The sequence below is a fragment of the Engraulis encrasicolus genome, chromosome 14 (assembly GCF_034702125.1).
Source record: "Engraulis encrasicolus isolate BLACKSEA-1 chromosome 14, IST_EnEncr_1.0, whole genome shotgun sequence".
NCBI lineage: Eukaryota > Metazoa > Chordata > Actinopteri > Clupeiformes > Engraulidae > Engraulis > Engraulis encrasicolus.
Window position 1 is genome coordinate 18,288,567 of NC_085870.1, and position 12,500 is coordinate 18,301,066.

The window sequence follows — 12,500 nt, forward strand, 5'->3', positions numbered from 1 at the left end:
TCCGGAGCGTTCTCGTTCTCGGGGTTCACGCAGTGCAACGTCTGTAGCAAAGACAAATAAAAGACAAATAAAAGAAAAAAAAGAAACTTAGGGATGGGTCACGTCAAGAACTACATGAAAAAAAGGAAGCTCTCGTTCTCAAGGTTCACGCAGTGCAACGTCTGTAAGGGAGTGGAAAAGACAAATAAAAGAAACTTAAAAGGTGCACTGTGTAAAGATTTTTAGTTCTTTATTTCGTTAATTCATGCTACCTACTCACTAATGTTATCCAACGTCTGTAAGGGAGGGGAGTGGCAAAGACAAATAAAAGAAACTTGACATCAAGAACTATGTGAAAAAAGGAAGAAATATACTCGCACACCATAACAAAGCTCCCTTGTCGTGATTTAATAAGTGAAAAGTTGGCACAACGTATCGACCTGTAAGGTCTTCGTCAGGTGTCTCACATCAAGAACTACAATGATAACAACAGCCAATATGCACAACCATCCACACTGATGATACGGGCTTGGCAAACAGTGAAAACTGACTAAAACACGTGTTGTTTAAGAAGTTAGAGAAGGCCAAAGCACTAATAAGACCTCAGACAAGCATAAGCAATGCCTCCAAGACTTTCAAGCAAAGAGTAGCAGAAGACAAACATGGGAAGAGTTTGTGCGCATGTATGTAAGTGGTGGGGGTGACAAAACTACCACCGCACAGTTATCTACACTACTCCAGTCTGTCAGAGAGAAGCGGGGTCCCAAACACACACACACACACACACACACACACACACACACACACACACACACACACACACACACACACACTTCTGATGTCAGAGCACAGCAACTGTGACCGGAGTTCAGCAAAGCTTACACATGAGGAGCTCCAAGGACCTGATGTCACTGTGGAGCAACTCCCCCCACACCACACACACGCACACATGTATGCACAAAGACACACACACACACACACACACACACGAGATGAGTACGCACACACGCACGCACGCACACAAACGCACGCACGCGCACGCACGCACTTTCCCAAGCGACAGGCCCCTAGACACTGTGGCTTCTGTGGTAGTATTTTGTACTTAACTTTTAGCTTCTACAGAGAGCTGGATATGTGTGGGTAGGATGAAGTGCATAAGGGATGTCTAGTGGAGGGATTGTGAGTGCGTTTGCATCAGAGAGAGAGAGAGAGAGAGAGAGAGAGAGAGAGAGAGAGAGAGAGAGAGAGAGAGAAAGAAAGTGAAGAAACACAGAGAGAAGGTATGCATCTGTATGCGAGTCCGTGTGTGTGTGTGTGTCTTTCGTGTGAATGTATGTCCATTTGTGTGTGTGCGTGCGTGCGTGCGTGTGTGTGCGGTCTCTGTGGTGGTGCTGACCAGGGTCTTGTAGTCGATCTGCTGTCGGATGAGCTTGTCCTCGCTGAGGGAGTAGCGCGCCTCGCCCGTGATGGCGTCGATGGGACCCTTCTCCATCTGCTGCTTCATGGCACAGTACAGCATGAACAGAGGCTCCCCAGCACACTCCTGATGGAGGGAGAGAAAGAGAGAGGGGGAGAGGGAGAGGGAGAGAGAGAGAAAGAGAGAGGGGGGGGGTAGAAAGGGTGAGAGGGAAAAGGATTGAAAAACAGAGAGAGAGAGAGGGAGATAACAGGAGAGGGTGAGAGGGGCAGAGAGAGAGACAAAAAGAGAGAGAGAGGGAGGGAGAGATAGCAGGAAAGGGTGAGAGAGGGTGAGAGAGAGGGAGAGAGAGAGGGATGGGGAAAGACAGGGAAAAGAGCAGATAGGAAAAGGGCAAAAGAGACCATTATAATGTGCATTTTGTAATGTAAAAGAGACCATTATAGTGTGCATCTTCATGAGTAGGCCCATCATAGACTGGGGTGGCGATGACAACCCAAAAGAGGCATCTAGTGGAGTTGAGCAGCTGCTGAAGTGCTACTTAATGGCCCACAAAACAGACATAAACAGAGTCACCAGTCACTAGAAAATACCCCTCCCCCTAAAGTCACGTACAGCACGGTAAACAGTAATATATGTATTTTATTGTTTTATAAAAGCTACTAAAAATGCCTATGCTCATGTGCAAGCACATTCTCTCTGTCTCTCTCCTGCATGCATGCACGCATGCACACGCGCGCACACACACACACACAAAACTTAAGCCGGCACGCCAACCAAAAGCCCCTGTCTGTCTTTCTGCAGGTAATGAGGGCATTTTAATACCTCTCTGTCCATGCCAGACAGAGCATTGCTCTGGTGTGTGTGAGACGAGGAGGAAGAGGAAGAGGAAGAGGAAGAGGAAGAGGTGTATTAAAACACTTCCCATTACTCACCTCCTGTCAACCACATTCACCATTAGTGAAGCCCACACAAAAAGACAGGCTGTGTGTGTGTGTGTGTGTGTGTGTGTGTGTGTGTGTGTGTGTGTGTGTGTGTGTGTGTGTGTGTGTGTGTGTGTGTGTGTGTGTGTGTGTGTGTGTGTGTGTGTGTGTGTGTGTGTGTGTGTGTGTGTGTGTAAACATTCCCTTTCCTTTGTGCTTTCATATCATTGTCTTCGTTCTTCCTTTGCTTGCACTACCCAGCTTCCACACACACACACACACACGTACACACACGTACACACACACACCCTCCACCTCCTCCCTATTATTTCTCCCCTTCCACCTCCCCATCTCTGGCTATTCCTTATTGGGCTGACAGGTCAATCTAAGACCCCTCAAGCGCTGGGTTTTCTGTCCAGTCGTAATGATTTTGGTTTGTTGTTTGCCTCAAAGGGGAGGCTGAGAAAATGGCTGTTGTTGTTTTTTTCTGTTGTTGTTGTTGTTGTTGTTGTTTTTCCCTTGTGTGAGCCAAATTATAATGACACAGCACCAGGTGCGCCTCGTCCAAACTGACAGTTGGAGAGAGTTTGAGGGCGACACCAAATGAGAGTAGCAAAACGCTGGCTTTTTGAAAACAAAGCGACAAAAGATAGATGGCCCCTCTGATGAGCAATTAGTAGAATGAGAGTAGGAGAGTAGAACACGGGGAAAAAGGGGCACCAAACGTTTCGGCAGTGCTACAACCAGGAAACATTTTCTGGGCAAACAAACAGTGTCCCTTCATATGGACTCCTGTACTGCTTGTAGATGGTCCATCTCTGTTGTCTGATCAAATGGAGTAATTTGATAAAGGGTGGACTGCTTCCTTCCTTTTAAAGCTCACTTAAAGAAGACCTGGTCTTCACTTTACCATCACCAAGGAGCTGGGATTTCGATGTTGATTCGAGCCAATATTAGTCCTGCCTACTGTATGACTGCTGCACCAATTGGTCGCCACTCAGAACCCCTGATTGAGTCTCCATGTACACTGGAGTCAGCATTTTCTTACAAGGGTAAGCACTGGAGGGTAGTAATGGTTGTGTAGCGATGGCAGGGAAGAGACAGAGGGGTAGTGTTGGGAAGCATTGGGAATAGTGATAGAGGCTTGCATTGGAGGGGCAGCAACGGAGGATACTGATCAGGACCAAATGAATGTACAGGCTAAATACGGCTGTAGCCTAAGGGCCCACACCTGCCAGGGGCCCCTTGATTGGGCTGTCGTGTTGGGTGCAGTTGGTAAACATGGTGCTCTTCATTCCTAGCTCCTAATTATGACAATATCTTTGTACATTTGTCACAAAATTGGCCCTCCGGTGGGGCCCCACAGCAACCCGTAGTCTAGGGGCCCCAGGCCATCTTAATCCGGTCCTGGTACTGATGGTGTGTAATGTTGTGTCGGAAGGACAGTGATGGAGGGCCAGTGATGGAGGGCCAGTGATGGAAGGTAGTAGCGATAGGTGTGTTGTGACGGAAGGGTAGTAGTGATGAAGGGTGGTGACAGAGCAGAGGGGGGTAGTGTTTAGGAACAGACTGGCAGGTGCCTAATGGCTGTTTCCCCAGGTACTTGGCCCAAGGAACTGAACCGCGGGAGGGGGCATTGCATAGGGGTGAGGGAGATTTACTGTGTGAGAGAAGGAAAGGAAAAGAATGAGGGAGAAAGGGAGAGAGAGAGTTCAAGAAAGAAAGAAAGAGAAAAAAGCGAGAATGTAAGAGAATTAATACAGAGAGAGAGATGAAGGGAGAGAGGAAGAGAAGATAGAAAATGGAAGAAAGAGGGAGAGAAAGAAGGAGAGAGAGAGAAGGAGAGAGAAAAGGAGGTGGGGGTGGGGGAAGTGGCTGTGGGGTCTTATGAGGGGGGGGGGGTTGCTGTGAGCGACTGATGGGGGAGTTAATAGAAGGTTAACGACTGCGAGGGAAAAAGTGCCCAGAAAGCAGTTCAGCACATGAGATATGTCAAAGAGGCAATGAGACGCGGGCTCAGCCATCCTTCTCTCTCTCTCTCTCTCTCTCTCTCTCTCTCACTCACTCACTCACTCCCTCCCTCCCTCACTCTCTCTCTCTCCTGCACTCACATGTTCTCTCTGTTTATCGCTCCCTCCTTCACACCTTCTGTTTCTTTCTCTCGTTCTCTCTCTCATTCTCGTTTTCGCTCTAACACCCCCCTCCCCACCCGCTCTCTTTTGCTTGGCTAAACTCAATCTTCTCCGTCTCCTGCTCCTTCATTCACTCACTCACTCAGTCAGTCAGTGAAGCACTGGGCAGCTCAGCCACTTCATGCCTCTCCATTCCCCTCTCCCACATGACTTCCCTCACTCGCTTGATGCTCGACACATCCCCACCCCACCTCTATCTCACCTCACAGTCACGGCAGACTAACCGGATTGAGAGTTCTGCCCTGCCATGTACTGTGATGTACTGTACTGTGCTTCTCATCACCATGCTCTCAACACAGGTGATGCCACTAATTAGATCAACCACCTCGGATCCAACTGGATGAGTGTAGTGGCCAGAGCAACAATATGTGTCGGGGACATTTTTTACATCCCAGGATGTCCACCTCTCGTCCAGATATCCTCTAGTGTCTCTACCCCTTCTTTCTTTTTTTAAGAGATTTTTTTGTGGTCTTTTTTACTTTATTCATGATAGCACAGTGCAGATGGTGACAGGAAGCCAGTTGGGAGAGAGAGACGGGGAAGGGTTGGCAAAGGACCCGGGCCAAGAATCAAACCCTGGTCAGTCGCTTAGCAAACGAGTGCCCAAACATATGCAACACGGTAGGGCCATCCCCTACATTCGTATTCTCTTGCTTCTTCACTTGGTGCTTGCCTCAGGAGACTGCTGGGCCCTAATGGCCCCCTGTCAATGTTTGCTTTGGTCTTACTCCTTCTCCTTTCAACCCTGACTGGGTCCACAACAAAGGTGAAATCACCTGTGTCAAAATGGAAACTTGGCATTGGCAACCAAGGAGGGATGGACACCTCCTGCCATCAACTTGAAGGCCCATGCTGTATTTTTTTTCCTTGGACACCATTCTGATCTTATATCAAACCCCTTGTAAGAGGAAGGTCTGCACACTACCAATGGATTGCCAGAAAATAAACATGCAACATTCCAATCACCCTGGATCTTGTGCAGACCTACCTCATTCACCTGTCTAACACTATTCTCTGGCACCTGCAAAAATTCACGTTGGATGTGTGCGCACCCTGCCGCACGTTGGATGTGTGCGCCCCCCCCCCCCCAATATAAAACTTCAGCAGGCCTCTGCAAACCCCTCCCTGTTCCCCTGCTTCGCCGCCCTCCATAAGCTTGTTTTGCCTCGTTAGCTACAGAGCTAATTACTGAGACAGATGCTGGCCATCAGTGGCAGGCGAGCGCCCGGTCCAAACAGCGCTTGGCGGTACCAGTTCACCTGGTTTCAACCTGTTCTGAGAAACAGGAAACAGACGTGGCGAGGCCCAAACATGCACTCCTGCAGAAGGTAGCCTGCACTACGTCAGCCCCAAACACAGCATTGAGGATGGATGGACTGATGAATGGCAAAGAAGAAAAAGTTGTGTCGGAAAGGAACGCATAGTAACATTGGAGTGTTGCAAATTCAGGGTTCAGTATTTGGGAGGTGATTTCATCTACAACAGGTACATGGTCAGGCTATTTCTCATTTTGAAAATTTTAACCCTTTATAGTGCAAGTGACTATATTTGATCACTTCCGATTATATCAAATTAATCAGGAGAAATCAGATATACAGTGACATCATGACATTTGACATTGTGGAAGTCAATGTCATTACCAGTTCCAATGTACAGTAATGTGAACAGTGTGACACTAGTCTACTGCATCAAGCCAGGGTCTCAAAGCGCTGGTCAGTCTCTGTGCAAAATCCATTTAGTGGCATAATAAAACAGTCAGACACTGTATTTTTCATTGGTAAAAGCTTTGTTGTACCACCTCAAAAAAGTACCCGTTTTTGATCGCAAGGTCAATAGGTGAACACCCCTCTCAACCTTTGTATTTTATTCATAAGAAACACTTTCACAGCTTGGCACATCTCTTCCTCTTTTGTTTGACAGTCTCTGTGGAGATTAAAGCCTGTGTGAAAGGGGGGTGGAGGGTGAAGTCTCAGTGGATGCAGCCAATAGCTTTCTGCCCTCTAAACATGGAGAGTATCATCTGAAGAGAGTGGCACTCATGGGGGAAAGGGGGAGCAGATACACTCGGAGAGGAGAGGAGTGGAGAGGAGTGGAGAGGAGAGGAGAGGAGAGGAGAGGAGAGGAGAGGAGAGGAGAGGAGAGGAGAGGAGAGGAGAGGGGAGGAGTGGAGAGGAGAGGAGTGGAGAGGAGAGGAGAGAAGAGGAGAGGAGAGGTGAGGAGAGGAGAGGAGAGGAGAGGAGAGGAGATGAGGAGAGGAGGGGAGAGGAGAGGAGAGAAGAGGAGAGGAGAGGGGATGAGGAGAGGAGAGGAGAGAGGAGAGGAGAGGAGAGGAGAGAAGAGGAGAGGAGAGGAGAGGAGAGGAGAGGAGAGGAGAGAAGAGGAGAGAGGAGTGAAGAGTTGTGTCTGCCTCTGGTCTTTAGAGTGCGGGCATCACTATGTGCAGAACTACAGTCACACACCCACATATACGGCATATGAATCATTAATCAAATGAAAATATGTGGAAACACTCCTTTGCAGTGCTTCACCTGCACACACCATTCTCACTCTCTATGTCAACATCCCTCTCTCTCTCTATCTCTCTCTCTCCCCCCCCCCTCTCTCTCCCTCCCTCTCCCTCTCTCCCTCCCTCTCATTGAGGAAAAGGCCTTGGATATTGAGGAGATGAGGGAAAAAGGTCGACTGCAGGGGTTGACGTCATGAGCAGAGACATATGGCCACCCACACAAAGTCATGTCACTCAAGACTCCCAAAGGCGTCCATTGGGAAAGAGGCCGAGGCCGAGGGTGAAAGTAACCAACACATGGTGCGACAAGCTGTTTTGCTTTTACGTTATATGTATACTAACAGGAAAGCATGACGGGCAAGATACTGTTAACACAAAAAATACATGTGTACGTACGTACACACCAACAGACCCACACACGCTTGACACAGATGTGCACACTCCAAAGAATATTAAGTGTAAAGAGAGCAAAATTAAACCAAGGCTCCTTCCACCTGCTGTGTAGGTCACCTGGAGACGGGGCTGCATTTGGGCTGCATGGTCCCTCTCAGCCTAACCAGTTAGGAACTTTGGTTGTCAATGGGAAATTGCATTGCAATCAAGCAAGTTGCTAACTTGGGTATGCTTAGACGTTGTCGAGAAACGCACCCCAGATCAGGACCCCGTTTCGTCCACACATCCACACGTCCACACACCCACTTGCCCAGCTCACTTTTCTGCCTCTTTAACATCCTCCCCATCCCTCCCTCCCTTCACCCCTCCCTCTCTCCATCCCTCCATCCTTTACTCACCTTCAGGAACTTGTAGAGGAGGAACGTGAACCAGTTGGTCAGCATTTTCTCAGCCACAGACTCTGTCCTGGAAGGGAGAAAAAAAAGACAGAAAAAAAGAATCAGGGAAAAGTACAATCAGGAAAACAAAGGAGACAGAGAAACTTGAGGAGAGTGAAAGCAGACTCTTCCGGTGCTTCAGAGACGGAAAGAAAAAGAAAGGAAGAAGAAGAAAAAAAAAGAAAAACAACAGAGGGAAAAAAATAGAGGACAAACACAGGATTCAGGCAAACAACTAAGCAAGGCTGAGAGGAGTTACCCACAAAATGAATTGCCAAGAATATTTTTTTTCCAACTGGAAACCATTTCTAAACTAAAAAGACTAAAAACTCCTCTAGCTAAAAGAGTAGGAGTGCGAGTATGTGTGAGTGTTAGTGTGTGCGCGCCTGAGTGGTGATGGGCCTTAACAAAAACCATGGAGCTACTCTGAAACGAGGCAGCTCTTGACGAGAGAGAGCACGCTAGGCGTTCTGCCTCCTCCAACCCTCGACATCAAAGAGCACCCAGAGAGAGAGAGAGAGAGAGAGAGAGAGAGAGAGAGATAAATAAAAGAGAGAGAGGAAAATAAAGGATCGGGAGAAATAAAAGTATTTCCAGAGAAAGCCAACAGCACTGAGACAGGAAGCGAGAGAGCGAGTGAGAGAGAGGGATTCTGCGCGGGCGAGGTCTTCAAAGAACAGCTCGCACTGCCACACAAATAAATTACCACTAATAATAAACCCCTCTCTCTCTCTCTCCCTCTCTCTCTCTTCCTCCCTCGTACATTTCCTCTGAGTCTTATTATATTTACTTTATAAAAAGAAGCCAACCACAAAGCCAACCACCAATCTCCATTTTAAAAAAGAAACAACGACAGCAAAAAAAACAACTACACACAACACACACACGAACACACGCACCAATTAGTATAATTCAGTAAGTTCTCTCATTAATCTCGGAACCTGCAGCCTAATAAGGCGCCTTGGAAGGTCCCTCTGAAGGAAGGAGTGTACTGTAATTAAAAGCCTGGCTAATGAGTGGCCTTTATTACTCCTAATCTGTTAACAGCTTCAAAAAGAGGCGTGGAGGAAGGGACTTGGGGAAAACTGTTTGCTTGTTTGTTATTTTAATTTATTAATTTATTTTAGTTTTATTTTTTTGGCTTGCTCTGCTTAGTCATGCATTGGCACAACAGGGGGGGTTTACAGGAGAGGAGAAAGGGATGGGGGTGGGGATGGTGTGTGTGTGTGTGTGTGTGTGTGTGTGTGTGTGTGTGTGTGTGTGTGTGTGTGTGTGTGTGTGTGTGTGTGTGTGTGTGTGTGTGTGTGTGTGTGTGTGTGTATGTGCGTGCGTGCGTGCGTGCGTGCGTGCGTGCGTGCCTTTTGTGTGTGTGTGGGCGCGTGCATGCCTGTATTTGCGCGTGTAGCAGGTTTACAGGGGAGGAGAGAGGAGGGGAGGTGGTAGGAGGTGGGAGGTTGTTTGGATTGGATAGGAGAAGAATAAGCAATGGAATATAAGAGATATGGTGAGTGTACCCCTTGCATCTATCATAGAGAAATGGATGGTAGAAATTAAGGTGGGGATGGAGAGAGAAAGCGCACACGAGAGAGAGAGAGAGAGAGAGAGAGAGAGAGAGAGAGAGAGAGAGAGAGAGAGAGAGAGAGAGAGAGAGAGAGAGAGAGAGAGAGAGAGAGAAGAATGGAAAACTGAAAACAAAGAACCAGAGAATGGAGAATGTTATAAAGAGGGGGAGGGAGAGAGAGAGAGAGAGAGAGAGACAGAAAGACCGACATACAGAGAGAATAAGAGACGGAAAGGTCCCTGCCTGCATCAGGGAAAAAAGGGAACAATCTGTCCTTCTCCTTGGTTATATATATACAGTAGTAGGGTACCTGGCTCCCCAGTCTCAGCACATAAATGTGCTAGTGAAAAAGAAAAGCGCCGCTGTCACACTGGGAATTACTACGGATAAACACAGCACGGCTTTGGGGGCAAGCCTCCATAAACAACTGTGTGTGGACAGCAAGCAGGCTAGCTGCAGTATACCAACATACTGAAGATCTCAGGACAGAGAGGACCAATACATGAAGAGGCATGTGTGTGTGTGTGTGTGTGTGTGTGTGTATGTGCGCGCGTGTGCGTGTACAGCAGAGAAAGAAAATTACTAGTGTGTGTGTGCCTGTGTGTACGTGCCAGCACGTCTTTGTCTACGTATGCCTGTGTGTGTGCATGTGCGTGTGCGTATGTGTGACTGTGAGTGTGTGTGCGTGTGTGTGTGACTGCTTGTGTGCGACTGCTAGATCAGAGATAATATCTGGACATGCCGTTACGCTGGCTATAACACCAAGCGAGCCTCATTACTCCCCTCCTCTAAGTAGCTCTAAGTAAGCCCATTGTTTTTCTGGAAGAGCTTCTTTCATCCATCCCTTCCTCTCTCTCTCTCTCTCTCTCTCTCTCTCCCTCTCTCCATATCTCTCTCCCTCTCTCTCTCTATTCATCTCTATCTCTTTCGCCTTCCATCTTTATCTCCATCCTACCATCTCTCTCTCCTTCCATCTCTCTCTCCTTCCATCTCTCTCTCTCTCTCCTTCCATCTCTCTCTCTCTCTCTCTCTCTCTCTCTCTCTCTCTCTCTCTCTCTCTCTCTCTCTCTCTCTCTCTCTCTGTGTCCATCTCTATTCTCTATCTCTCTCTCCTTCCATCTCTCTTTCTCTCTCTCTCTCCATCCCTCTCCTCATTAGTATTCCCCCGGACATCTCGGCAGCCATCTTTCCATTCAGCGGGGCTCAAAAATGCTCTTGCTGGCACAAAACGGAGCCGTTGGCTGCCAAAGAACATGAGGATGAGAAAATGGGATGAGGACAAGAGATGTAATTGAACGAGAGCAAAAAGAAAAAAAAGAAAAAACACATCCTCCATCCTCTGACTGACTGACGTTGCTCTGTCTCTCTCTCTCTCTCTCTCTCTCTCTCCGTTTCTGGATGATTCTGTCCATCTTCGCTCATCTATTCCTGTCAGTCACATTCTCCTGGTGGGAAGCGCCACACCAGTGACTCCATCCTTCACTTAGTCACTTCATCATTTTCCATTCTCTCTCTCTCTCTCTCTCTCTCTCCAGGGTTCCCCCAGGATTGTTAAACCTAAATTCAAGACTTTTAATACCTTAATTAATGCCTTTTCAAGTAAAATTTAATACTTCTATCGCACCCATTATTTCAATAATATTGACCGACATTCAATAAAGAAAGCACTTATATTGAGGTCCTTTATACACTCCTGCAAGACATAATAATAAAAATTAATATTGTTTATTTGAATTATGTTTAACATTAATCAGTGCTGGTGGTGAAGGGGGAGACACATGAGACTAACAGGCCTCACAGTCACCATCATGGAAAAGGCTTTGTTAATTGCAGTTTCGTATGAAATAGGAATTGAAAACATTACATAATCTTTGAAAAGCAATTTCGAACATAACATTGGTAATACAAAATGTTTATCTTTTAAGGGGATCTAGTCAAGGTGGTAGGTGATTGTCAAGCTGGCCACCTCCACTGTTAAATGTTTGGGACAATCTTGCAGTAGGCAGCGAAAGTTTAAAAGAACAGCCACTAGATGGCAGTAGCTTACCATTAGTCATCACAAAGTAAAAGAGCTGTGTACATAACCATTTCGATATTTTTCTCCAATCACATTACAAGAAGTATACTGAACAAATGCCAATTCATTGATTGTTAAAAATATGTTCTAATCAGAGGTAGACAATCTGTAGGTAGCCTACTCTTACTGCAAAACCAGAATGAGGTGTTTATGATGTAGGCCCTACATAATAATTTGCCCATCACCATGCCATGTTACGAGATGCCCAGCGGAGCAGTGATTAATTTGCAGCCGAAATAGTAATCATCACTCGTTTGACAGCCGTTGGCGGCAGGCAAGTGTCAACTCCCTCCACGTCGAGCAAGATATCATACGCTAACCAATATCACAACATAGCGTCTACATAGTGTGTTAGCGACAACTGCGTTGTGACCTTGGATATGCCTATGTGTTACGTGCCGCGATATCGTTCTCGACTTAAAAGAGCAAGTGATGTGACACTAAAACTAGTTCAAGTTAAACGGCAAAATTCACATAATTTCAAAAGCAGCCCATGCAGAAATACGATACAGCACATAATGAAGTTTCATGTGGGACTCCAAAGCCCCAATCCCCATCGTCCCCAGCGTAAACGTTTTCTTGCATAGTGTGCAGCACGCCTCGCGGTCATTCGGCACAGATTTTACCCAAAAGTATTTTGGATCCTGCAGCCACTTGGGGTTAAACCGGCACTTTCCCATTCTTCACCTCACCTCATCAAAAAATGGCGCCGCTGCACTCTAGATTTGTGTTTACAGTAGCGTTCTACAACGAATCATGGGTATTGACGTTCTGTGCGTCATCTTCATTATGAAAAAAAAAACTTCGTCCTTTAGGTTGCACACTGAAATGTTTTTTGAAAATTTAATGCCGCAGTGAAAAAAATTCCCGACTTTTAACAGCTAATTCAATGCTATTAATGCTCTTAATGCTGGATAACTAAATTCAATGCCTTTTTAATATTTTTAATAACCCGCGGGAACCCTGCTCTCTCTCTCTCTCTCTCTCCCTCTCTCTCTCTCTCTCTCTCTCTCTC

At 46.8% G+C, this 12,500-nt stretch overlaps 1 protein-coding gene across 2 annotated transcripts in view; it reads right to left on the reverse strand.

Annotated features, from left to right (window-relative positions):
- The window catches only part of plxna1b (plexin A1b), a 367,657-nt gene that overhangs the window by 20,292 nt on the left and 334,865 nt on the right, over positions 1-12,500 (reverse strand). For both annotated transcript variants that reach the window (XM_063215125.1, XM_063215124.1), the window contains exons 23-25: positions 7,809-7,875; positions 1,376-1,522; positions 1-41 (exon numbers count right to left, since the gene is read on the reverse strand). The exon at positions 1-41 is cut by the window's left edge. In XM_063215125.1, coding sequence (XP_063071195.1) covers positions 1-41; positions 1,376-1,522; positions 7,809-7,875 — 255 coding nt within the window. The remainder of the gene's footprint in view (positions 42-1,375; positions 1,523-7,808; positions 7,876-12,500) is intronic.